General features: G+C 37.8%; 1 protein-coding gene across 1 annotated transcript in view; it reads left to right on the top strand.

The window, feature by feature from the left end:
• Nucleotides 1-27710, top strand: part of ATF6 (activating transcription factor 6) — a 245338-nt gene that overhangs the window by 158587 nt on the left and 59041 nt on the right. The window contains exon 15 of the mRNA XM_040230020.1: nucleotides 23612-23696. Coding sequence (XP_040085954.1) covers nucleotides 23612-23696 — 85 coding nt within the window. The remainder of the gene's footprint in view (nucleotides 1-23611; nucleotides 23697-27710) is intronic.

Here is a 27710-nt window from a genome sequence, read left to right as displayed (position 1 = left end):
GAAAGGCCATTTTATGAGCTTCATGAGCTGAGAGTTAATATTTTCAATAAATCAATAAGTTGAATATAGTCCTTTGTATTTAAATTTCAGCTTATTGCATTGCATTATATTAAGTCCAAAAGACCACACAGTATGGTAGGAAGTTTAAATGTTACTTAAGAATCAAATTTCTGTTTATACTTTTAGAAAGAAGGTTAAGAGTAATGACAACAAATGAAGTCAAAATAGCTTGATTAAAGGAAGCAAATAATTGTAGTTTATTAAAAGAATATCTCCTTAATCTTACAGTGTGTGCTAATTTTTTGCTTTGCAAGTACATAAACTTATGTATTACGAGATAATGCTCATTCTATAAAAGTTTTATGTAAAATTAACAAACTTTAGCCCCATAAGAACATTTAAAAATAAAAACTGATGTTTGAAAAATGAGAACTTTGATAATTCCCATAGGAAAGACTATAAGAAATATCGTATCAGAAAGAAATATTACTCATTATTCATTTTTTAAGCTCTTTCATTTCTACCTCAGAAATCATTTAAATTTTTTCAAAAAGATTTAACAACAGTCCTGCCTAGAAAATAAATTTGAGACTTTTAGTATTATCTCATGGTGGTACTATTCTAAATATATGTTTAATCAGTAACTAGATTTACTCTGAAATTATTTCTGAAATTTTTAGCTGCACTGTCAGATTAATGGCTAACTTATTTTCTTTTTTAAATTTAATTTTTATTTTATTTTGGAGTATAGTTGATTTACAATGTTGTATTAGTTTCAGGTGTATAACAAAGTGATTCAGTACATTCTTTTTCAGATTCTTTTCCCTTATAGGTTATTGGAGAATATTGAGTAAAGTTCCCTGTCCCATACAATAGACTGGTCCTTGTTGATTATCTGTTTTATATGTAATAGTCTATATGTGTTAATTTCAAACTGATCTCTTCTCAGTAATTTCAAGAAGCAATATTATTTCATTAAACAATCAAATTGTCCCTGTCCATTGATTAACCTGTCCTGAGGATTTACTAATCTATTATTTTGTTCAGGTGTATGTGAAACTCTTTCCGTACACGTTCTTGAGCTCACAATAAGTATTAAGGCATTTATTACCTTACATATGGGAACACATTTGCTGTGCAGCCCTGGTGACATTGTTATGATGTTTTAGTATAAAATCACTAGTAGAGAGACCACTGTGTCAATTACCTGTACATTATTCTGTCCTGTTAACCAACAGAGATCCTTAACTGTCACAAAATAATTTTCTTGTTTGTCATATAATGAAGTATTTGAATGTAATTATATGAAGTAATTTTTAAAGTCAGTCAGTCTTGAGTGACCAAGCGTATTCTTCAGTCTCATGATTCCCCTGTACCCCTACCCCCAGTATACCCTCACCCACAGTATATTTTAGGCAAGCCTTAATTTGGATTTCTGCTCATAGTTTTGGCAGTCCTAATGTGTGTAGCGAACAAAGCTAGTGGAGATGATGGAATTCCAGTTGAGCTGTTTCAAATCCTGAAAGATGATGCTGTGAAAGTGCTGCACTCAATATGACAGCAAATTTGGAAAACTCAGCAGTGGCCACAGGACTGGAAAAGGTCCATTTTCATTCCAATCCCAAAGAAAGGCAATGCCAAAGAATGCTCAAACTGCTGCACAATTGCACTCATCTCACACGCTAGTAAAGTAATGCTCAAGATTCTCCAAGCCAGGCTTCAGCAATACGTAAACCGTGAACTTCCAGATGTTCAAGCTGGTTTTAGAAAAGGCAGAGGAACAGAGATCAAATTGCCAACATCCGCTGGATCATGGAAAAAGCAAGAGAGTTCCAGAAAAATATCTATTTCTGCTGTATTGACTATGCCAAAGCCTTTGACTGTGTGGATCACAGTAAACAGTGGAAAATTCTGAAAGAGATGGGAATACCAGACCACCTGACCTGCCTCTTGCTGCTGCTGCTAAGTCGCTTCAGTCGTGTCCGACTCAATGCAACCCCATAGATGGCAGCCCACCAGGCTCTGCCGTCCCTGGGATTCTCCAGGCAAGAACACTGGAGTGGGTTGCCATTTCCTTCTCCAATGCATGAAAGTGAAAAGTGAAAGTGAAGTCACTCAGTTGTGCCCAACTCTTAGCAACCCAGTGGACTGCAGCCTACCAGGCTCCTCCGTCCATGGGATTTTCCAGGGAAGAGTACTGGAGTGGGGTGCCATGAAACCTATATGCAGGTCAGGAAGCAACAGTTAGAACTGGACATGGAACAACAGACTGGTTTCAAATAGGAAAAGGAGTACATCAAGGTTGTATATTGTCACTCTGCTTATTTAAAGTATGTGTAGAGTACATCATGAGGAATTCTGGGCTTGAGGAAGCATAAGCTGGAATCAAGATTGCCGGGAGAAATATCAATAACCTCAGATATGCAGATAATACCACCCTTATGGCAGAAAGTGAGAACTAAAAAGCCTCCTTCCTAAAAGTGAAGGGCGAGAGTGGAAAACTTGGCTTAAAGCTCAACATTCAGAAAACGAAGATCATGGCATCTGGTTCCATCACTTCATGGGAAATAGATGGGGAAACAGTGGAAACAGTGTCAGACTTTATTTTGGGGGGCTCCAAAATCACTGCAGATGGTGATTGCAGCCATGAAATTAAAAGACGCTTACTCCTTAGAAGGAGAGTTATGACCAACCTAGACAGCATGTTAAAAAGCAGAGACAATACTTTGTCAACAAAGATCCTACTAGTCAAGGCCATGGTTTTATGAGGCTATAAAGATTATCTCAGATGACAATTTTTCCCGAGTGTATTTATCATCCTGATATTATATGATTTAGAGTTATGTTGAAGGTAGTGTATGCTTCCTGAACATACAGCAAAGACAGACCAGAAGTATTAGAAAAGAGAGATTGGAAGTTTTATGTTATAGAGAAATATGATTTGTTCAATAATTTTGTGTTAAGTTGCTGATGAATATTGATTTCCTTTTATTTAGAGACATCCTAGAAACCTGTCTAGGTATAAGCAGAATTGATCATTCTTAGCAATTTGATAAACTGCCTTTCATGAACCCATTGTATTTTCTAGTTTGGAGGTCTCAATGTGATTTTTCTTGATGATTTTAAAAACTTTTATTTTGATTTATTCAGTATACCAAACAAACAAACAATTGTTTGGTATACTGGAATAAAATTGTTATTGACAGAGCTTGGTCTAAATCCCAGCTGGGCCTCAGTTTTTTCAAATGAGGGCATAGGCTATAAGATCTCTGAGGTCTCTTCCTCCCTTATGGGCCTGTGCTTTTGCCTCATGAAATTTCTGTCATATTTTGGTTGGCTTTTTGTGTGTAATAGCAGACTTTTAAGAATATCTCCCACATGAGACTTGAGACATGAGATTTGTGGAGTCAGGAAGGGGATGATCATAAAGTCTTCAAAGACAAAGTATGCGCTGAGTCATGTAAATAGTAAGGTATTCTCAGCACAGAATAATAAAGATCAAGAGCAATACAGACACAGGGACCCTCACTGTCAAGTATACCTGAAGGAATGTGGGATTCCTAGATGGTGCTAGTGGTAAAGAACCTGCCTGCCAATACAGGAGACATAAGATATGTGAGTTCTATTTCTGGTTTGCAAAGATCCCCTGGTAGAGGGCGCGGCAGCCCACTCCAGTATTCCTGCCTGGAGAGTCCCATAGACAGAGAAGCCTGGGGGCCCATAGGGTCACAAAGAGTCAGACACTTCTGAAGCAACTTAGCACACATCACCTTCTCAGTTAAGTATGTATTCTATGTATATCCATTTGAATGTCCCATATATAGCAAGAGTTGGGAAATAGAAAAGAAATTTTAGATTGCTTTGGATTTTTTTTTTTTTTTAACATTTTAGAAAGCAGCAGCTTGGTATCTTTGCTTAATAACTGTATGTTGAAACAAAGAAAGGGGTTAGATTAGTCGACTGAGTAACTTTTCCCTCCTTTATTATTTAGTATTCACTTCTGAGACACTTGGCTTGTTTTGTTTTGTTTTTTAAATAGTATCTATTGTTTTCCTAATTGTTAAATTTTTATTTTCCTTTTTGGTTTATGGCTTCTATTTATAATTAGCCTGATACTTCAATCAGCCATTTCAAATTGTCATTCTACTCATCTTTTGAGTTCTGTGTTAGCTGATGATTTTTCATGATCTTTGAATGTCAGAGTTCACAACCATTTGATTGGTCTAAAGAGCATGTCTTTTGTCATACTTCCTAATAAAAATGTTTACTTGTTGTAAGAGTAAAAATTCAAAACTCAGAGAAAAATCTCTCTCTCCCCCACCCAAAAAAAACCCCTTCTGTTAGGATGAGGAACGTTATCTTTGTGTGGTATTTTGGGCTTCTCTGGTGGCTCAGAGGGTGAAGCGTCTGCCTGCAATGTGGGAGACCGTGGTTCAATCCCTGGGTTGGGAAGATCTCCTGGGGAAGCGAACAGCTACCCACTCTAGTATTCTGGCTTGGAGAAGTCTATGGACTGTGTAGTCCATGGAGTCGCAAAGAGTCGGACATGACTGAGCAACTTTCACTTTCATGAGGTACACTCGTGTTTGACCTGATTTTCTAGGGCTGGGCTCAGCACATCTTACGTCCTCTAGTGCTTCACCATATTAGCACTTGTGTAGACCTCACATTAGAGAGTGAACTACAGCTAAGATTCTTATTACATGTTTTGAGTGTTTCCATAGGTAAGTGTTGGGCAGTATCTTAAAATAACAGCTTCTGCTTCTTAGAGGCATCTGTTTAATAGCTGAACTCTGGTGAGGAACGTAAGTGATTTTCGATTAAATGTGGTCTCCTCCAGATGTATTCCTCATTTTGCTGTTTCTGATGAAGAACATATTTTCTATTTGGATGGTCTAAACTTTCTCCTTTCTCTGTCCTATGCATGTGTGTTTTCCTTTGTTTTGTTTTTGTCATCTTTACAGCTAAGGAAGTTTATAAAGAAACATTACCACATCTAGACAGATAAGTCTTCTTTAAATGAGTATACTTCATGTTCTGTTCACTTGAGTCCCTTTAACAATAATGGAAAAGATTGACTCACTTACTTTTTTTAAGTTTCAGTTAGTTTCTGTTATTTGCCCAATTTATTCTAGTGATGTGGATACAAAATTCCAAACATTTTTAGCTCTTTGAAGTCATCTTTGTAGTGACCAGCCCTAATTCCTTTTATTCCTAATGTCGTTGTTATTAGTTGCTAAGTGATGTCTGACTCTTTGCAACCCCATGGACTACAGCATGCCAGGCTTCAGTGTCCTTCACCATTTCCCAGAGTTTGCTCAAACACATGTCCATTTTGTTGCTGATGCCATCCAACCATCTCATCCTCATACATCCTAACAGTATATCTCATCATATTATGAATATAGATCAGTAATAATATTTGTTTTGGTGGTACTTAAGATGTACTAGGGAAATAGTGCATTTAATTGTTGGCAAGAGATTAAGATTAAAAAAAGATATTCTGAGGATATTGTTGTTCAGCATCTTAGCCATGTCTCACTATTTGAGACCTCTTGGTCTACAGCACACCAGGCTTCCCTATCCTTCACCATCTCCCAGAACTTGCTTAAACTCATATCCGTTGAGTTGGTGATACCATCCAACTGTCTCATCCTCTGTCATTCCCTTGTTCTCCTGCATCTTTCCCAGCAACAGGGTCTTTTCCAACAAGTCGGCCCTTTGCATCAAGTGACCAAAGTATTGGAGCTTTACCTTCAGCATTAGTCCTTCCAGTGAACACCCAGGACTGATCTCCTTTAGGATTGACTGGTTTGATCTCCTTGCAGTCCAAGGGACTCTCAAGAGTTTTCTCCAACACCACAGTTTGAAAGCATCAATTTTTTGGCGCTCCATCTTCTTTATGGTCCAACTCTCACATCTATATATGAGTACTGGAAAAACCATAGCTTTGACTACATGGGCTTTTCTTGGCAAAGTAGTGTTTCTGCTTTTTAATATGCTGCCTAGGTTTGTCATAGCTTTTCTTCCAAGGAGCAAGTGCCTTTTAGTTTCATGGCTGCAGTCATGAAACTAAGTCAATCACCAGCTGAGGTGATTTTGAAGCCCCAGAAAATAAAGTCTTTCACTATTTCCCTTGTTTCCCCATCTATTTGCCATGAAGTGATAGGACTGGATACCATGATCTTAGTTTTTTGAGTGTTGAGTTTTAAGCCAGCTTTTTTCACTCTCCTCTTTCATCTTCATCAAGAGGCTCTTTAGTTCCTGTTTGCTTTCTGCCATAAGGGTGGTGTCATCTGCATATCTGAGGTTATTGATATTTCTCCCAACAATCTTGATTCCATCTTGAGCTTCATCTAGCCTGACATTTTGCATGATGTACTCTGCATATAAGTTAAATAAACAGAGTAAGTAGAAGTACATGAGAGGAGCTAATGTGGACTTAAGCTTGGGAATGAAAAGGGGGCATATTTCGTGCTGAAGGTAAGAACGAAGGAGTCCAAGATGATTTTAGATTTCTATTTGGATAACTAGATGGAAATTGATGAGTTAATGAAAGTAGAAAACACAGGAAAAGATAAATTGTCATTTAAGAATACTGTTATAGATATTCCAGTGGAGATGTTTAGTGAAAAATTGTAAATATGGGTCTTCAGTTAATATTTGGGAGGTTTGAGTCAGACATATACTTCAAGTCATGGGACTAGATGAGAATGCCAATAATATGCGTTGAAAAAAGATTGGCCACTAAGGGACACCAGTTGCTAATGTGGAATGTGGTGGGAGAGAAGGTAGCAACGACAACAACATTGGAGGGAAATGAGGACTAAGAGAGTCTGAGGAGGGAAAGTCGCACGTCAGATGCTGCAGAGAGAAATCCGGTGTGAGGACTGGATAAAAGCAAGTGGCTTGGACAACTAGAATGTAATATTTTTGAGGACAGTTCAGTAGGGTGGTAGTGACAGAGTTAGTTTTCATTACTTTGGGCATCAAATGGAAGATGAGGAAGCCCACTGATTTATGACTCTGTTGTAGTTTATCTATCTAAAATAATGCCATTATTAACTTAGTTAATGCTTTTGAAAAATGTTAGGTCAGACATTAACTGGCAATGTCAAATATGTCAGAAATGGAATTACAGCCCTGTCCTAGTAGTGTTTCCTGATTGTAAGCAACAGAAACCTACTATAACGTAAAGCAGAAACTGCTGACATTAAGCAGAAAAGGAATTTATTGGAAGTCTATTTGGTAGTTCACAGATACCATGGAAGGCTGGAGAATTCAGTTTAGAATGTGGTGGGAACCAAAGGAACCCACGCAGCGAAGGACACAGCCATTGTCTCAGCTCAAGAGGTTGGGTTAGGGTAACCCCCACTGGACACCCCACAGATTGCTAGCACTGCTGTCACTGGCAGACTCTTTGCTGCTATGAATGATCTCTGAGTCTCGTTTCACTAATGCCTGAGCCTTTCAAGTCTAAAAGGAGCATCTGATTGGCCAAGCTTATGTCACATGTCCATGCCTTAGTTGCCAAAGAGCTGGGAGAGAGGCTTTGTCTCCTAGCTGCAGGCTTCTGTAGTTGAAGATATTTTCTGCACAAAAACCCACTCAGTGGTAATACCAACAAATAGAAAAGCTTTAGGGATACAGGATAGCCATAACCACCAGCTAATATTATAAAAAGTGCCAAGTCTTGAAGATTTAGGGAAACTAATTTGAAATTCACAACTAAAATGAAAAATACTTATTAAGCTTAGGAATGTAATCTATGGCTTGCCTTACCAATATTAAATAGCAAGAGTGTTAAATCAAAACCTTGACTTTAATCTCTCCTGCTTTGTACCTTATAGTATAGGCCCTTCAGTGTCCTCTCTCTCCAGACATCTGGGCCCCTGTAACCTACACTGGGATTCATGATGGCAGCCTGGGCAAACCAAATGGCGGCAACACTGCTGAACCTAGTAGTAGGAGCACATGGCTAGGAAGGAGACTAGTCTCAGCTAGACCTGAATGGGTATGAGGAGTAGCTGTGACCCTTTGGAGGGGGAGGTAGAAAAATACCACTTTGCAGAAGAGAAAATTGGGTTGAGGCTAGGGTGGGAGAAGGTACTTTGGGCCACAGTGGAAGCTGAGTGGCTGGGCCAGGCCAGGGATTGGCTGGGGTAGGAGAATAACAGTGGAGGGAAGCAGAGAAAGGCAGATGTTGTACAGATAGAAGATAGTAGTACAGATTCTTCAAATGACTAGGCCTGTGAGAAACTTTTTCTTGGTACTAGGATTTAACTTGATTTTTAAATGTGTTTCCTTGCCAGAAGACCATTATGAAGTCTGCCCACAGAAGAAAAGACCCTTTATCTATGTAATTCAAATAAAACTAGACAGTTTTTTTCTTACCCTTTTAAAAGACTAATTTTGGCATAGTGACACATCCAAAAGAAATGCAAATCCGAAACTTCAAAAACTTGATAAGTAATATAGCCTTTTAATGGAGTCTCTTGAAAAAACTGGAAAGGGAATATTAAAAGACAAGAAAACATCCTCTTGCCTCCAACCACCACTCCCTGCCCCCAACACAGTCACTGCGTTAGTCTCTCTTCTGTCACACAAAGCCCACAGCTCAGGCTAGCCCTCTTTACTCAGTTCTTTTCTACCCTTCCAACTTCCAGACTTCTCCCCCTCTGCTAAACTAATACTTTTTTAAAAATGTAAACCAATGTAGCTTCTTCCAACTCTCCTCTCCGCCTATAACCTCACTCCTCCCACACACACTGTTAGCAGTGCTAAAAAAAAAAATCCTTAGAAGAAGCGCAGAGATAGGAGAAGAAGCTCTGAATACTTACACTTCTGTTATTTCTCTCTCGCCATTTTTTTTTTAGATTAAAAGAAGTGAAATATCAGAGTGTATTCCTTCCTTGGTTGAATTTATAGAGAGTATCTATGACAGTTGACACCAGTGTTTGTGAAAAAGAATAATGAGAGATCACAAGAGAAAAACCAAAATCAGTGGTGACCAAATCATAAAAGAGCTTTCACTTCTAGGCTCAGGAATTTAGGTCAGTTGTAAGTGTCTGTCAGCCTCAGTTTCTTTTATTCAGTGTGGAAAGTGGTTCTCCACTGTGAGGCGGAGCGGGGTAAACCTAGACAGCGGGGTCACTGCCCATTTTGTAATTTGCCTTGTCAAGTCCAGTCTTTCCCAAAATGTACTTCATGGATATTTTACAGCCCCTCATATTTCTTTGTGTGAAACCAAGATCAAAATTGCTTTGGAAAGAAAAGGATCAAGATCTGTAGTGAAGAGTGTGGAAATATCCAGACACTGCGACTCATTCCAGGAGAGATAGCTTTAGAAGCATAGATAAGTAGGACTCCTCTTCTTCCACCGCAGAAGGTTGTAGTCATAGATATGAAGGAATCAGCTAGAATCCCATCCCTCCATGTTCCCGTCCCCTGTGTACACACATAGGGCCTTTGAGACTACTCTTGTACAAGTGAAAGGGAAAGGCACTCAGTCGTGTCCAACTCTGACCATATATGTTCTCCAGGCCAGAGTACCGGACTGGATAGCCTTTCCCTTCTCCAGGGGATCTTCCCAGCTGTGGATTGAACCCAGGTCTCCCGCACTGTGGGCGGACTCTTTACCAGTTGAGCCACAAGGGAAGCCCAAGAATCCTGGAGTGGGTAGCCTATCCCTTCCCCGTTGGATCTTCCTGACCCAGGAATCGAACCGGGGTCTCCTGCAATGCAGGCAGATTCTTTACCAACTGAGCTAGCAGGGAAGCCCCAAACTGGGGAATGCGAGCATCGATCCCGCTGCCGCTCATATGCTAAGTGAGTGCTCTACCATTTGAGCTAATCCTCCACTCCACTCTTGAACAAATTTACTTCATTTCTAGAGCCTCTGCCTAGAAGTTTAAAAACAATTTTTGGTCTTGACCCAACATTTTCCCCAATTTTTTCCAACAAAAAACAAAGTAATTCTCTTAGATACCAATGTTTAACTTTTTGCTTGAAGTGTTTCCTAATTAATCTCTTTTTTCAGAAAACTTGACTCAATTTTCTATAGACACAGACCCTTCCTCTGTCCCATCCCCATCCTTTGCTTTGGTAGCATATCTGTAGTTTGCAATTTAATTCTCAGGAAATTCACTTCCTGCCAGTAGTCCTGAGTAAAGTCAATTTTTAAAATAAAACATCTTGTAAACATTGTGTCTGACAAACTCTCATATGGTTAAACTATACGTTTAGTGTTTGATCTTTCTCCTTAATAAGACATTTTTCTGATTGCTACACTCTCAGCACACAACAAATGATTGATAACAAGTTTCAGGAATCCTAATGTATTTACCTAAATCACACATGGTCCACCTTTGAAAAAGCTCTGTATTATAGCTGACAAAGTTTTGAAGTTTGATGAGCTCAGATTACTGAATGAAGAAATAGGAAGTATAAGGTCAGAGACTTCCTAGCACTCTACCTATTCAAGGCACATAACCAACATTTTGTTCTAAGAACTTTCTTTAGGGAAAACAATCCCACCCTGGTTTAGAAACACTTTCCCTGAAGCTCTCATCAGGAGAGAAGAATGATTAGGGGGCTACTGTCTTATTCTTGGGAAAGTTTACAAGGAATCATTTTGACTGTGAAACTCAAAATTAATTCTGGATTTGAAAAAGAGAGGCATATGTAACTGTGTTGTTGTTGTTCACTTGCTAAGTTGTGCCTGACTCTTCATGACCCCATGAACTGTAGCACGCCAGGCTTCCCTGTTCTTCACTATATCCCAGAGTTTGCGCAAATTCTTGTCCATTGAGTCAGTGATGCCATCCAACTATTTCTTCCTCTGTCATCCTCTTCTCCTTTTGCCCTCCGTCTTTCCCAGCATCAGGCTCTTTTCCAATGAGTTGGCTGTTCTCATCAGGTGGTCTAAGTATTGGAGCTTCAGCAACAGTCCTTCCAGTGAATATTCGGGGTTGATTTCCTTTAGGATTGACTGGTTTGATCTTACTGTCCTAGGGGGTCTCTCAAGACTCTTCACCAAACTATGAGGTTGACCATTATGAAATTACTGAGATTTGACTCACCATAAAAATGACAGTTTTGTATGGTTCAATCATGCCCTTTTTGTGTGAATAAAAGAGTTCAGCATAGAGCCATAACAGAGTGAATTAAGTCAGAAAGAAAAAATAAATATGTATTAACACACATATATGAAATTTAGAAAAATGGTATTGATGAACCTGTTTGCAGGGCAAGTGGAGATGCAGACGTGGAGAACAGACTTATGGACACGAGGTGGGGATATGGAAGGTGAGGGTGGGAGGAATGGAGAGGGTAGCATGGAAACGTGCACACTAACATATGTAAGATAGATAGCCGGTGGGAACATGTTGTCTGGCTCAGGGAACTTAACCTGGGGCTCTGTGACTACCTAGAGGGGTGGGATGGGATGGGAGGTGGGCGGGAGGCTCACAAGGGAGGGACATATGTATACCTATGGCTGATCCATGCTGATGTATGGCAGAAACCAACGCCATATTGTAATTATCCTTCAATTGAAAAATTAAGAAAAAAGAGTACAGCATCAGTTGGGGAGTTTGGGGGGCTTGTAGAGTTTGATATGAGAACCATTGCTTATGGCAATACTTGAGTTTGTACTTATTAGGATTTCAAACTAACTTTTTTTTGGTGACCTTGCCTGCACTATCAGATTTGAATTTACTGTCAAAATTTTCCTCTTGTCAGAATGTAAACCTTGGCTCACTTTTGAGCCATCTGTTGTGCTCTAATAGTTTTGATTTATTTTTCCTCTGGCTGACATGTGTGCTAATGGTGCAGATGCAAACTTTACATTTCCTTTTATTGGCCTGTACTTTTATTGGATATGTTAGTGGCACAAATACTGCATTCATATTAGCTATTTCTATTAACTGTTTCTAGTTTGGGGATGAGTAATGTATTTTACTTATGTTTTTACTATGATGGGAAGTTCTGCATCATAGACATTTTAACAGACTTGAATGATTACACTCTACTTAATTTTACTACCTCTAATTTTTTTTTTTTGCAATTCTTATTTTCAGAATATGTCAGTATGTGTGTCTGTGTAGTTTAATGATTTCAAATTTCCTAATTGCCTTTGCTTTATAATTGCTTTAAATGAAAGGATAGATTTGGTTCCTGATCAACAGTTAATATAACTACTAGAAGTTGACATTAGTTCAGAATGTTGTGAATTGATAAATAACTAGGAAAAACTGACTTTAATTACTGCTTTGGCCTTAGTTTGGTGGTTTGAAAGATACTTGGTAAGGTAAATGAAGCAGTGATACAGGAAACAAAAGGTAGGAACATATTGATAGAGAAAATTTAATACAAAGCTATTTTTCAAATGTGGATAGATGCTCTTTTTATTTTTGGTCTGTTTTTAACAGTTTTCTGGGTTGGAAAATCAACCCACATGTCTGTAATACAGTTTACGTGGTTCAAATTTAAAATATCAAGAGGTCATTGTTATTAATATGGACCTGATTTGCAAGACTTTTTGACATGTTGATCTAAGTGATCTAAGAGAAAGCTGTTTAGTGTCACAGATACTGCCCGTTGCAGACTGAGTTTCCCTCATCCCTAGGGGACATCGTTAGATATTAAATACCTTCCTTTCTGGGCTTCCCTGGTGACTCAGTGGTAAAGAATCTGCCTGCCATTGCAGGAGACACTTGTTCAATCCCTGGCCCCGGGGGAATCCCACATGCCGCAGAGAAACTAAGAAAACATAGACTACATCTATGAAGTTTGTGCTCTAAAGCCTGGAACTGCAGCTACTGAAGCCCACTCAGCCTGGAGCCTGTGCCCTGCTGCTACTGCAGTGAGAAGCCTGAGCACACTGCCGTTAAGAGAAAAGCCTGCATGGCAACAAAGACCCAGCACAGCCAAATAAATAAATAAATTTTAAATGCATTCCTTTCTATCAAAAATAAAAGACTGCAGCCTTGATTCAGTTTCCTGACATGGGGAAAGCTGTTCTACCTAGTAAAACAGAGACTAGGGGTAATCTGTTAATTAACACAATTGGTTAAAGCAAAGGATCTTTTTTTTTTTTTTTAAGATACATACGTGTGTGTGTGTGTATGTGTGTGTGTTACTTTATTTCAATTAATTATATAAATATGCATTCATTTGCCAAGCTTTGAGGTAGTTCTTCTTTGAGGCTGGTTCTTCTTGAGTGCACATCTACTAAAGTTCCATGCTGTCTTTCTTGCAATAAACTCTACTCTGTGTGCATGCTAAGTCACTTCAGTCGTGTCTGACTCTTTGCAACCCTATAGGCTGTAGCCCTCCAGCCTCCTCTGTCCAAGGGATTCTCAGGCAAGAATACTGGAGTGCGTTGCTGTGCCTTCCTCCAGGGGATCTTCCTGAACCAGGGATCAAACCTGCGAACCTGCGTCTCTTTCTTCTGCATTGGCAGGCAGGTTCTTTACCACTAGCGCCAACTTGGAAGCGCTACACCCACAGTGCTCTCTTTCTATTCACACTGTTTTATCAGTTACATAGTAGTTTGTTAAATTACACAATTAGTAACAAATGCAATTAGCAGACGTAGTTTTGGAAAAATAACCCAACTAGTCGTGAATGTTTAGTGTGTTAAAGGCATCAGTAAGTTTTAGAGGGGGAGCAGGAAGGGTCATTTAACCTAGTGAGTTAGTGTAAGCTAAGGTCAGTTTCTACCTACACAGATATGTAGAATCAACATTAGACAAAACTTGGTAGGACCTCAGTCTGAAGGTGCTTTTCCATCATAACCTCCAGCTGGGCAAAATGTGGTCCTGTTCTTTTGATAAGTTAGTCTCCAATTTTAGCTCTTTAAAAAAAAAAAGAGAGAAGAAACAGATAACTTTGGATGCTGTATTATGCACTAATAATTTTGTTTTTCTAATAAAGTACTTGGAAGAGGGAATGGGGAAAGCTGTGTGAAAATAGTGTATTTTTTCATGCACAATATCGTATAACATTGGAAAACTGATGCTTTATTCTGGCAATGAAACGTTTTAGTGTTTTCCCAAACTTCCTCTGAGAATAACAAAGCGTTGATTATGCTATTTGTCCACATAGTTTTCTCCCCAAAGATATTCCTAGGTATCTCAGTCCTATAAAAGCTTTTTAGGAGTCCATTTGAAGATATCTTAAAGGTAGTAACATAGTTTTGAAAGACTGTGACAAAGTAGTTTATCTCTATGTCAACATCTTTTTTCTACTTTTTATTTTTAAGTAACTTCACTTTTGTTGCAGTTGAATTATATTAACTGACTTAATAAGAAAGAAATAATTTTGTTCAGATTCATCTAATTGTACTTTTCCAGGATTGAATTTCCTAGACAATTTCTTTAATAAATAAAGGGGAGGGGAATATTATTAACAAAGGTGATTGTTTTACACTGTTAAAGAGTAAAGCTTCTTTGATTACTTTAACCCTTATTGACATTTCTCTTGAGTAAAAACCACTATATTGTTTCACAAACTTATAATATAACTAGTCATTGGAGTTGTTTTAGTACAAATGACAGAAAAGTCCAAAATAGTAGTGACTTAGACAAATTAGAATTTTGTTTCTCATATGGAGGTCTTCTGGTATCTCCTTGATCATTCGGATCCCTTGCTCCTTCTTATTGCTCCATAAATTTCAGATTGCAGTTTCTGTATCGTGATCCAAGATGGCTACCCCAGTTTCAGCAGTCACATCTGCATTCTAGCTAGTAGGGAAGAGAGAAGAAAAGAAGGAAGTTTGCCTTTCACCATCACCACCCTGACAAAGTTTCATGCCCCATTTCTCCTTACAGTCCACTGACCAGAACTTGAATGTGTGGCTTCAGTTGGTTGCACAGGAATATAGTCCTTTTTCTGAGTAGCTTCGTGCCCAGCTAAATGATATTAGAGAAGGAATAGGCAAAGGAAAGCAGATACTGAGCACAATGACTGTTCCTGCCACAATTAGCATTCTTTGCCTAAGAAAAACTTGAATATATGTTCTTTAAAAGAAAATATCCTCTGTGGCACAGTGCTGAATACATGGTAGGCTACTGTGCTCAGTAAATTTTTTTTTAGTGAATGGACAGTAAATGTTTGTTGACTGATCCCTTTCTTTCTGAAGATGTCACTGATAGAATTAGTGAAATGCCATCAAACGTGAGATAAACATAGTTGGAGAGAACAAATGCTTGAAGATTCACTGTTATGGCAAGAAACATTTAACTTGATAAAGTGAAAGTAAATGTTAAATAAAGCAACTACACTGTTCTAGGCATGTGTGTGTGCAAAGTATTTTTTATTTTTATTTTTTTTCAAAGTATTTTTTAATATAAAATAGGCACAGAGTTCGTGGGTACATGCTAAGTTACTTCAGTCGTGTCCAACTCTTTGCAACCCCATAGACTGTTGTCCACCAGGCTCCTCTGTCCATGGGATTCTCCAGGCAAGAATACTGGAGTGGGTTGCCATTTCCTACTCCAGAGGATCTTCCTAACCCAGGGATAGAACCCACATCTCTTATATATCCTATATTGGCGGGCAGGTTCTTTACCACTAGCGCCACCTGGGAAGCCCAGAGTTGGTAGTATACCAGCTTTAATTCCCTGCACGTCTAACCTATAGGTTTCTCTGTAAACAAGCACTTTATAGGTTTTACTCACAGTTTGCAAATCTTTAATAATTAGAGGTAGAGAAGGTTAACTGTAATAGTTTTTATGTGTTCAAGATGTGATTTCTTCTTTTTCACAAATAGTAATGTGTTTTTTTGGTTTCCTGCTGCAAAAGTAACTATTTTGTTTGAAATTTAATGAAGAGAGAAAGTAGGAAGCATTATGTTCTGAAAATCATGTTTAAAAAAGTTTGATACGACATCTAGATCCTAACAGGAAATTCAAATTTAAGTCTGAGCCTGACCTTAACCCGTGACCAGTGGAATCCAAGTATGTTTATTTTTACAGTAGCCTTAATTTGGGGCTTGTAAGTTTGTTGGTTTGTTTTCTCATTCAATTTGGGGGATCCTGAAGCAGTATTTTAATTATAGGAGTTTAGCTATTTATAATTTTTATGGCATGAAGATCAGCAAATTTTGTTTTGTCTTGGCTATCATATGTTATCTTACTTTCAGAAACATGTGATCTTTGTGTCTAACAATGCACTTAAAAAAAAAAAAACTTTCCCATGCTGCAGTGCTGGAATTCTAACAGAACAATCACACTCATCTTTTCCCCTCTTGTTTTTTTTTTCTTAATAAACATGTTCTCATGGAGATGCTGCCTTGAATTAGACAAAGCACAAGCAGTTGCTAGAAAGGTTTTCTGAACAGTTCTGTTCATGTACATTAATTTCCATTTGTTTTTCACAATCTATATTTTTCCCTTAGCTTTGCTGATACTTACATTTCATAATCACGTTGAATTAAGTTGCATTGAATTTTTTGTCACTCTCAGCTATGTCAAGTCCTACTTTTTGATGAGTCCTTCCATAGAGCAAGTTTGTTGAATGAATGATGAAACAAAGGAACAAGAAAAGAAAGCAAGAGAAGTTACACTGCGGGTCAGCTTTATCTCAGTTTAACCATGCTCCCTTAAAAAGAAACACTACTGTGTACTTTTTTCTCTTTTTCCTTTTTGTTGTGACAATTCCTGTGTTTTTGCTAGGAAAAAAAGTGTCTGAGTTATTGAAAACAGTAGTTAGTGTCAAAGTCATTTTTAACCAGCTTTTTCATACCTACAAAATACATATATACCTTTTCCATAACACTCATTCTTCCTTGTTTCTGAAGCCAAAGTCCTCTTGGTTCATGCTTACTTCAGCTTCAGTATTTGTGTGGTTGGAGACTAGAAACCTCAGATGCTCTGGGTCACTTACAGATGGTCAGAAGTTGGCAATGTTACATGTGTGTGTATGTACTCAATCATGCCTGGTTCTTTGCAACCCTGAGGACTGTAACTGGCCACGTTCCTCAGTTCATGTTATTTTCCAGGCAAGAAATGCTGGAGTGGGTTGCCATTTCCTTTTCTAGAGGATCTTCCTGACCCAGGGATCAAACCCATCTCTCTTGTGTCTCCTGCAATGGCAGGCAAATTCTTTCACTTGTGTCACCTGGGAAGCCCCAATATTACATTTAGAATTATATAATTGTGCTAGGCATCCGTTTATAATTTTTTTTACCCTTCCACTAAGCTGTACGCTTTTCAAGGGGAAGAACTATGCCTCTTACTTAGCATCTTTCTGTTGCTTACCAAAAGAAAAGCCTCACACTGACTGCTTCAAGCAGGCAAGGCTCTAGGCCTTGGTCTTGCTTCAGTCAGAACCTCTCTTTTATATATCAGTTTCTGGGATCAGTATTGTTTTCGGGAGGGAGCAGAACATTATTCTTCTTTAAAAAAGAAATTTGAAGATGACTCTATTAGATAATTTCAGTATCTTGTGACATTACCTAGTCCAGCCTCCTCATTTTATAGGACTGGAAACAGATCCAGATTATACAGCTATTCAGTGGCAGAGCTAGAATTAAAAGCCCTGTGTTCTGACTGCTTGACCAATACTCTTTATAGTATACTGCAGGATATATGTTATCAGAACTAGCAGTTTTCTATAGAACCTGGAAGTGATAGTCTTTCCCTGGTGGCTCAGATGGTAAAGAATCTGCCCTCAATGTAGGAGACCTGGATTCGATCACTGGGTCAGGAAGATCTTCTAGAGAAGGGAATGGCAACCCACTCCAGTATTCTTGCCCGGGGAATTCCATGGATAGAGGAACCTGGCAGAGTCAGACATAACTGAGCATCACAAACTGGTCTGGGCTAATGATAGTCACTCAGTAATTGATGTGTATTGCATTATGAATGAATCATAAAATGATTTGTAGTTAATTATCCCAAAGTCAGGTTCAAGTAAAAACTATCATTTTTTTAAAAATATAAGTTTCCATCTCACTCTTTCCATACGTCTCACCCTCTCCTCCCCTCTCCCCATGTCCATAAGTCTATTCTCTATGTCTATTTCTCCATTGCTGTCCTGTAAATAAATTCTTCAGTACCATGTTTCCAGGTTCCTTATGTATATGTTAGAATACAATATTTATCTTTCTCTTTCTGACTCACTTCAGTCTGTATGATAGGTTCTAGGTTCATTTGCCTCATCAAAACTGACTCAAATGTGTTCCTTTTTATGGCTGAGTAATATTCCATTGTGTATATGTACCACAACTTTTTTATCCATTCATCTGTCGATGGATATCTAGGTTGCTTCTGTGTTCTAGCTATTGTAAATAGTGCTGCAGTGACCAATGGGATACATGTGTCTTTTTCAGTTTTGGTTTCCTCATATGCCTAGGAGTGGGATTGCTGGGTCATATGGTTGTTTTATTCCTAGTTTTTTAAGGAATCTCCATACTGTCTTCTGTAGTTGCTGTATCAATTTACATTCCCACCAGCAGTGCCGAAGTGTTCCCTTTTCTCCACACCCTCTCCAGCATTTATTGTTTGTAGACTTTTTGATGATCGCCATTCTGACCGGTGTGAGGTGATATGTCATTGTAGTTTTGATTTGCTTTTCTCTAATAATGAGCAATGTTGAGCATCTTTTCGTTTGTTAGCCATCTGTATGTCTTCTTTGGAGAAATGTCTGTTTAGGTCTTTTCCCCATTTTTGATTGGGTTGTTTGTTTTTCTGCTATTGAGTTGTATGAGCTGCTTGTATATTTTAGAAATTAATCCTTTGTCAGTTGTTTCATTTGCTATTATTTTCTCCCATTCTGATGCTCGTCTTTTCACCTTGCTTATAGTTTCCTTTGCTGTGCAAAGCTTTTAAGTTTAATCAGGTCCCACTTGTTTACTGTTGTTTTTATTGCCATTACTCTAGGAGGTGGGTCATAGAGGATCTGGCTTTGATTTATGTCATCAAATGTTCTGCCTATATTTCCCTCTAAGAGTTCTATAGTTTCTGGTGTTACATTTAGGTCTTTAATCCATTTTGAGTTTATTTTTGTGTATGGTGTTAGGAAGTATTCTAATTTCATTCTTTTACACGCATCTGTCCAGTTTTCCCAGCACCATTTATTGAACAGGCTGTCTTTGCTCCACTATATATTCTTGCCTCCTTTGTCAAAAATAAGGTACCCATAGGTGCATGGGTTTACTTCTGGGCTTCCTATCTTGTTCCATTGGTCTATATTTCTGTTTTTGTGCCAGTACCATACTGTCTTGAAGACTGTAGCTTTATAGTATAATCCGAAGTCAGGAAGGTTGATTCCTTCAGCTCCATTCTTCTTTCTCAAGACTGCTTTGGCTCCTCGGAGTCTTTTTTGTTTCCATATGAATTGTGAAATTTTTTGTACTAGTTCTGTGAAAAATGCCATTGTTAATTTGATAGGGATTGCATTGAATCTTAGATTGCATTTGGTAGTATAGTCATTTTCACAATATTGATTCTTCCTACCCAAGAACATGGAATATCTCTCCATTTGTTTATGTTGTCTTTGATTTCTTTCATTAGTGTCTTATAATTTTCTCTGTACAGTTCTTTTGTCTCCTTATGGAAGTTTATTCTTAGATATTTAATTCTTTTTGTTGCAGTGGTGAATGGGATTGATTACTTAATTTCTCTTTCTGATTTTTCATTGTTAATATATAGAAATGCAAGTGATTTCTGTGTAGATTTTGTATCCTGCAACTTTGCTACATTCACTGATTAGCTCTAGTAATTTTCTCATACTACCTTTGTCTTTACTGTACTTTTCTATGTGCAGTATCATGTCATCTGCAAACAGTGAGAGCCTTACTTCTTCTTTTCTGATCTTGATTCCTTTCATTTCTTTTTCTTTGATTACTGTGGCTAGGACTTCCAGAACTATGTTGAATAGTAGTGGTGAGAGTGGACACTCTTTTCTTGTCCCTGATCTTAGGGGGAGTGCTTTCAGTTTTTTACCATTGAGAATAATGTTTGGTGTAAGCTTATCAAATATGGCCTTTACTATCTTGAGGTAGGTTCCTTCTATGCCTATTTTTTGAAGTTTTAATCATAAACGGGTGCTGAATTTTGTCAAAGGCTTTTTCTGCATCTATTGAGATTATCATATGGTTTTTATCTTTCAACTTGTTAATATAGTGTATCACACTGATTGATTTTTGTATATTGAAGAATCCTTGCATTCCTGGAATAAACCCAACTTGATTATGGTGTATGAGCTTTTTGATGTGTTGCTGAATTCTGTTTGCTAAAATTTTGTTGAGGATTTTTGCATCTATGTTCATCAGTGATATTGGTCTATAGTTTTCTTTTTGTGTGTTGTCTTTGTCTAGTTTTGGTATCAGGGTGATGGTGGCCTCGTAGAATGAGTTTGGAAGTGTTCCTTCCTTTCCAGTTTTTTGAAAGAGTTTTAGAAGATAGGCATTAACTCTTCTCTAAATATTTGATAGAAATCTCCTGTGAAGCCATCTGGTCCTGAGCTTTTGTTTTTTGGGAGATTTTTTTTTATCACAGCTTCAATTTCAGTGCTTGTTATTGGGTTGTTCATAATTTCTAATTCTTCCTGGTTCAGTCTTGGAAGATTGAACTTTTCTAAGACTCTGTCCATTTCTTCCAAGTTATCCATTTTCTTGCCATATAGTTGTTCATAATAGTCTCTTATAATCCATTGTATTTCTGCATTGTCTGTTGTAACCTCTCCTTTTTCATTTTTAAGTTTGTTGATTTGATTCTTCTCCCTTTTTTTCTTGATGAGTCTGGCTAAAGGTTTGTCGATTTTGTTTATCTTCTCAAAGAACCAGCTTTCAGTTTTATTAATCTTTACTATTGTTTCTTTCATTTCTTTTTCTTTTATTTCTGCTCAGATCTTTATGATTTGTTTTCTTTTACTAATTTTGGGGGGGTTTTGTTCTTCTTTTTCCAGTTGTTTTAGGTGTAAAGTTAGGTTGTCTAGTCGATGTTTTTCTTGCTTCTTGAGGTAGGATTGAATTGCTATAAACTTCCCTCTTAGAACTGCTTTTGCTGCATCCCATAGGTTTTGAGTTGTGTTTTCATTGTCATTTGTTTCTAGAAATTTTTTAATTTCCCTTTTGATTTCTTCAGTAATCTTTTGGTTATTTAGAAACATGTTGTTTAATCTCCATGTGTTTGTGTCTCTTACAGCTTTTTTCTTATTATTGATATCTGGTCTCTTAGCATTGTGGTCAGAGAAGATGCTTGATTTCAATTTTCTTAAGTTTACTGAAGTTTGATTTATGACCCAAGATGTGGTCTATCCTGGAGAATGTTCCATGTGCTCTTGGGAAGAAGGTGTATTCTTCTGCATTTGGATAGAATGTCCTGAAGATATCAATGAGATTCATCTCATCTCATGTATCATTTAAGACTTATGTTTCCTTATTAATTTTCTGTTTTGATTGATCTGTCCATTGGTGTGAGTGGGGTGTTAAAGTTTCCTACTATTATTGTGTTACTGTCAACTTCTCCTTTTATGTCTGTTAGTGTTTGTCTTATGTATTGAGATGCTTCTATGTTGGGTGCATAGATATTTACAATTGTTATGTCTTCCTTTTGGATTGATCCCTTGATTATTATGTAGCATCCTTCCTTATCTCTTGTAATCTTCTTCATTTTAAGGTCTATTTTGTCTGATGTGAGGATTGCTACTCCAGCTTTCTTTTGTTTCCCATTTGCATGGAGTATATTTTTCCATCCTCTCACTTTCAGTGTCTATGTGTCTTTAGGTTTCTTGTAGCCAGCGTATATATGGGTCTTGTTTTTGTATCCATTCAGCCAGTCTGTGTCTTTTGGTTGGAGCATTTAATCCATTTACATTTAAAGTAATTGTTGGTATATATGTTCCTATGCCATTTTCTTAATTGTTTGGGATTGATTGTGTAGATCTTTTTTTCTGCTCTTGTATTTCTTGACTGTAGAAGTCCCTTTAACATTTGTTGTAAAGTTGGTTTGGTGGTACTGAATTCTCTTAACTTTTGGAGAAATTTCTCCATCAATTATTGCTGGGTACAGTAATCTTGGTTGTAGATGTTTCCCTTTCAGTACTTTAAATATATCCTGCCATTCCCTTCTGGCCTGCAGAGTTTCTGCTGAAAGATTGGCTGTTAAGCATATGAGGTTTCCCTTGAATGTACTTATTGCTTTTCCCTTGCTGCTTTTAATATTCTTTCTTTGTGTTTAGTCTTTGTTAGTTTGATTAGTATATGTCTTGGTGTGTTTCTCCTTGAGTTTATCCTTTATGGGACTCTTTGTGCCTCTTGGACATGGTTGACTATTTCCTTTTCCATGTTGGGGAAATTCTCAACTATAATTTCTTCAAAATTTTTCTCATACCCTTTCTTTTTCTCTTCCTCATACCCTTTCTTTTTCTCTTCCTCTTCTGGGACCCTATAATTCAAATGTTGGTGCATTTGATATTGTCCCAGAGGTCTCTGAGACTATCCTCAGTTCTTTTCATTCTTTATTCCTTACTTTACTTTACTTTATTCTTTACTTTATTCTGCTCTTTAGAAGTTATTTCCACATTTTATCTTCCAGCTCACTGATTCATTCTTCTCCTCCAGGTATTCTGCTATTGATTTCTTCTAGAGTATTTTTAATTTCAGTAATTGTGTTGTCTCTGCATCTTTATTCTTTAATTCTTCTAGGTCTTTGTTAATTGATTCTTGCATTTTCTCCATTTTGTTTTCAAGGTTTTTGATCATCTTTACTATCATTATTCGGAATTCTTTTTCAGGTAGTTTGCCTATTTGCTCTTCATTTATTTGGACTTCTGTATTTCTAGTTTGTTCCTTCATTTGTGTAGTATTTCTCTGCCTTTTCATTATTTTTTTTTTAACTTACTGTGTTTGAGGTCTCCTTTTCCCAGGCTTCAAGCTTGAATTCTTTCTTCCTTTTGGTTTCTGCCCTCCTAAGCTTGGTCCAGTGGTTTGTGCAAGCTTCATGTAGGGTGAGATTTGTGCTGAACTTTTTTGTTGTTGTTGTTTGGTTGGTCGGTTTTCCTCTGATGGACAAGCCTGAGTGAGGTGGTAATCCTGTCTGCTGATGATTGGGTTTGTATTTTGGTTTGTTGTTTAGATCAGGTGTCCTGCACAGGCCTCTTGCACTGGTGGTTGAGTGACGCCGGTTCTTGTATTCAAGTGGTTTCCTTTGTGTGAGTTCTCACTATTTGACACTCCCTAGGGTTAGTTCTCTGTTAGTCTAGGGTCTTGGAGTTAGTGCTCCCACTCCAAAGGCTTAGGGCTTGATCTCTTGAGTCCAGAAGAAATGGGGCAGTGCTTTTTATCCAGTCTTCAAAATGGGTCTGAAGCCAGATTCAAGGACTCCTATCCTCCAGGACGATACCTCCCTCCTGACGGAAGATCCCCTTCTCTCTTCCTCAGTGCTTAGTCTGGTTTCACCTGCTCACAGGGAAACAAGTACAGAGGCCTTGCACCTAGTCCTTCAGACCAGAGTTCTGAGTACAAAAGGGCTTAGCCAGCACCCCCTCCTTTTTTTTTATGATAGCATTGAAATGTTGGCATCCTAGAAACTCTGAATTTGGCTTGTTATAGGACTAAGCTGATTGTTATGTGTAACAGATTGTTCTTTGTTAATCTTAGGATCACCTGCTGTTACCAGCTACCACCCATAACAAGACCTCAAGACCAAAGATGTCAATTGTATTACCAGCAATAAACATAAATGGTAAGTTGAAATTTTGGCTTATAATGACGTGTGATTGCTTTAATCTAGATTCTCTGGATTAACTAAGACATTCATCTGGTTAAGTATATATCCATGCATTAATTCTGAAACATTTTCCCACTGTTTTCACAAAATATTATTTTTTAAATTCCTCTCTTTTAAAAAGTAAAAGGTTTAGTTTAAAGCTACCTTTACAATTACTATATATTTTATAAATTCATTCTCTTTTATTTATAAAATTAGAAAAGTTACTATCTTTACTGATCTATAGACTTCTTATCTGGGGCCTTTCTGGTAATACCTGCTGTATAAGAAGTCCTTGCTATGTTGCGAGGGTGAGTTTGTAAGTTAGGTTATTGGAACTCAAAGCAGTTTCTTGTATAACATAAATGGTGATGGGACTCCCAAACTAAACCTAAGAAACCTGTTTATATTTAATCTTTAATACTAATGAATTTGATATTGACAGTATTACTATTGCATTTTGTTCTCTCATTAATTCTGGGTATTGGATAAAATACAAATAATATCATAGTGCTTTGAGAGTATCCAAAGTGTGATGGTGTAGTGTACTTGCTTATAGTCTAGCAGGGAGTATAAGATGAGCACAGAAATCAGTGTACTCCAGAGAGAGCATCCCATAAGGAATAAACAAAGTACTAAAGAGATTTAGTAAAGAAGAGATTACTTGCAGCTGGGTTCTTCATGGAAAAGAGAAACTTCTCACTCCCAGTGTCAGCTGTGTGTTGAGAATGAGCACAGTGTATATTGTTGGCTGATGACTTTCTCTGACACATCATATTAAGTTCTAATGGAACTGGGAGGATTGGTTGTCCTTCTCAAGTCCATTTATCTGGTGTAACAGTAAATTTTCTGCTGGTAAATTTTCTGTCTAATAATGACAACCTTATAGTTTAATGAGTAAGACAAAATTGAAAAGTTCTTTAACCTGCAGTTGAACCAGTCCACATTCTGATTGATGATGGTGCTGAAGCCACCAAATACAATTATAAAACACTGGGATAAATTCCAATAAAATTTAGTCTTAGAGAAAGAGTATTAGGTATTCATTGTACATTTTAAGATCATTGAGGACTGTCGAACTTCAATTAACTGTATACAGACAGCTTATAGAAATGCTTAGGAGGCAATGTCATAGATATATAACATATAAAAAAAGTTTTTTTCTTGTTAAAACATAAAAGAATTATGACATCCTCTTAGTCTTAGGAAGACAGAACAAACTGTAACATTGAGGTGAACTTACCATTCTTCAATAAAGGCATACCTCTGAAGCTTTCATGGATCAATCATATTACAACTTCAAGTGGAACAGTATATTCGAAAGGGTACTGTATTACACTCCAAAGAATATGCTTAGGAAATATTATTCATCTTGTTCCTAGATTTCTCTGCTTGAACTGTAATAGATCTAACTTCTAGTCAGCTTATGCTCAGAAAGGCTATTGTCTAACCTTCAACAAGGCAGAATTTACTTAATTTTAGTGTTTTGATCTCAGATTCTTATAAAATAAAACCAGGCATTCTTCTGCATAACAGTAAGCTATCCATTTGTATTGATATTAAGCCAAAAACAATAAAATGCTGTTTGATTATCTTGGCCAGGGGACTAATTTTTGAAAATGAGCCTTTTCATGGATTCAAAAAGTACCATAATTAGAGGATCATTTCCTTTATAATCTGGTTTGAATTTCTTTGTAAATAAGTTTTGTTTTCCTTTTTAGAATATAGACAACTCTTGGAAAAGTTACTTCAAATTCAGGAAATACTGATTAAGTAGATACCACGTACTCAGTACTGTGCGGCACCCTCAGCTTCTTTTCTGAACCATCCCTTTACCTTCTTGTTTTGAGGCCACTTCTCAAATTAGACCTTGGTTTTTCCTTCCCACCTCATATATCTCAGAGCCTGCAGATGGGGCAGATAGTATCCTTGATCCCCATTACAACCTCCAGATGACCTCACCTTTCTTCTTTAGTCTCCCTAACATCTTTCAAGTTTATAACACTCCTGTTACCCTTCTTTACTGCTGTCTTCTACCCCACTTTCACTGACTACTTCTCCACCACGGCTTTTGTCAACTCCCTGTAAAACTTCAGCATCTACACAGAGGATTCATCCAGCACTCAGGCCTCTCTAGATCCATTCATCTTTTATTTCTGCACCACCTCAGCTTCCCATCCACATGGTCGTACTCAAGACCTCCTCATCATCCATAACGGCACCCATTTGAAATCTCTCCAGGCATCCCACTATGACTTTTACCTGCTCTCCCACTGTGATACCCACACTCCAGCTACTCTCTGAGCTCACAAATCTCCAGTCCTTTGACCATGCCACTTTTTCTGTGTCACATCCATCTTGGCCATACACTCCTCCTTTCCAAGCCTATATTTCATGTTCCATACTATCACCACTCTTTTACAAACCACTCCCCCAATCCTCTTTCCTTAGGTCCCACTTGGCTGTAAAAATCTCACCCTAATTAAGCCCAGCTATACTCTTTATGCCTCCTGTCAAGTGGTTGAAAATTGCTACAAAACATCATCCAGTCGGGACAAGGAAATTCACTACAAATTTATGACCGTTAATTCAAAGGGGCATTCAATACCACCTATCATTGCTAGTAAATTCACTTGCCTTCTCTCTGAAACAAGAATTTCTTACCTTCTCTTCTCAAATCTCCAACACCCCCTCTCTTCAGCCCCTCAGCTGATGAACTCATCAAAATGCTACATTGAGAAAATAGATGTAATTGTTGAAGAGCTATCTCATCTTTCCACTACCTAGCGGCATCTATACCCACAAAGTCTGCTTTCCTTCTTACTGCACTGAGAGAAAAGTTTCTTCCACTGGGTTGTAAATCCCAACTTTGCTACTTATTGGATATGTGTAGTTGGACAAATTAAGTTTTCTGTACTTGTGCGTGCATGCGTACTTAGTCACTTTGGTCATGTCTGCCTCTCTGCAACCCCATGGACCATAGCCTGCCAGGCTCCTCTGTCCAGGGGATTCTCCAGGCAGGAATACTGGAGTGGGTTGCCATTTCCTTCTGTACTTGAGCTTCCTGTAAAAGGAGATATTAGTGTAATGCCTTCCTCTTAGATTTGGGGAGAATTAAATGAGCAGGAATGCTTTAAATAGTGCCTGGCTGTTTTCAGTGTGGTCCTCTTACTTTGTTGTTGTCATCATGCTTGCCGTTATCTAAGGTGACTCCTTCCTTTCGGATCGTGCATCCCAGCCCTTCTCACCGTTTCAGAGACTTTGCTCCTGCATTTTTACCCTTGCTATCCCCAGTGATCAGTTTCTTCTCTACTGGGTCATCCCTACCAAAATACAGAGTGCCTTAATATTGCTTTTGGTGTAGGAAGAATCTCTACTCCATGTGCTGTTTCTCTGCTGCCTTCATAGCAAAACTCTTGAAAGAGTTACCTATACTCTTTGCTTCCATTTGCTTATCTCCCATTCTCTCCTCTGCTTACTCTTATGTAACTTTTACCCTGCTGAAGTGTTCTTGCAAAAGGGTCACCAATGACCAATACCTTGCCAAAGCCAAGAGTCATGTCTTCATTCTCATCTTACCTGACCTCACAATGGTATTTGACATGGTTGACTATTCCCACTTTTTTTCAGCCTCCCATTTTTATTTTTAAAAACTTCACATCTATAGAAAAGTTGAAAGATGAGTACAGTGAGCATATGGAGACCCTTTACCTAGATTTCACCAATTGTTAACATTTTCCCACATTTGCTTTATTTGTATCTATTTATCTCTTTATACCTGTGTTTTCTTCTGAACTGTTAGCAAGTTAGTTGCAAACCTTTTAATACTTTACCCTTAAATGCTTCAATATGCATCTCCTAAAAAAGGGATGTTCTCCTACACAAGCACAATCAAATGACCACATCAAAGTTTAACATTGATATAATAGAGTTTAATATATAATCAATATTCAAATTTCCAAATTTGCCCCCAAAATATTCTTTATAGCT

This window comes from Oryx dammah, unplaced genomic scaffold (assembly GCF_014754425.2).
Source record: "Oryx dammah isolate SB20612 unplaced genomic scaffold, SCBI_Odam_1.1 HiC_scaffold_28, whole genome shotgun sequence".
NCBI lineage: Eukaryota > Metazoa > Chordata > Mammalia > Artiodactyla > Bovidae > Oryx > Oryx dammah.
Note: the sequence above shows the minus strand (reverse complement) of the source record. Positions and strands in the feature narration are given on the sequence as shown.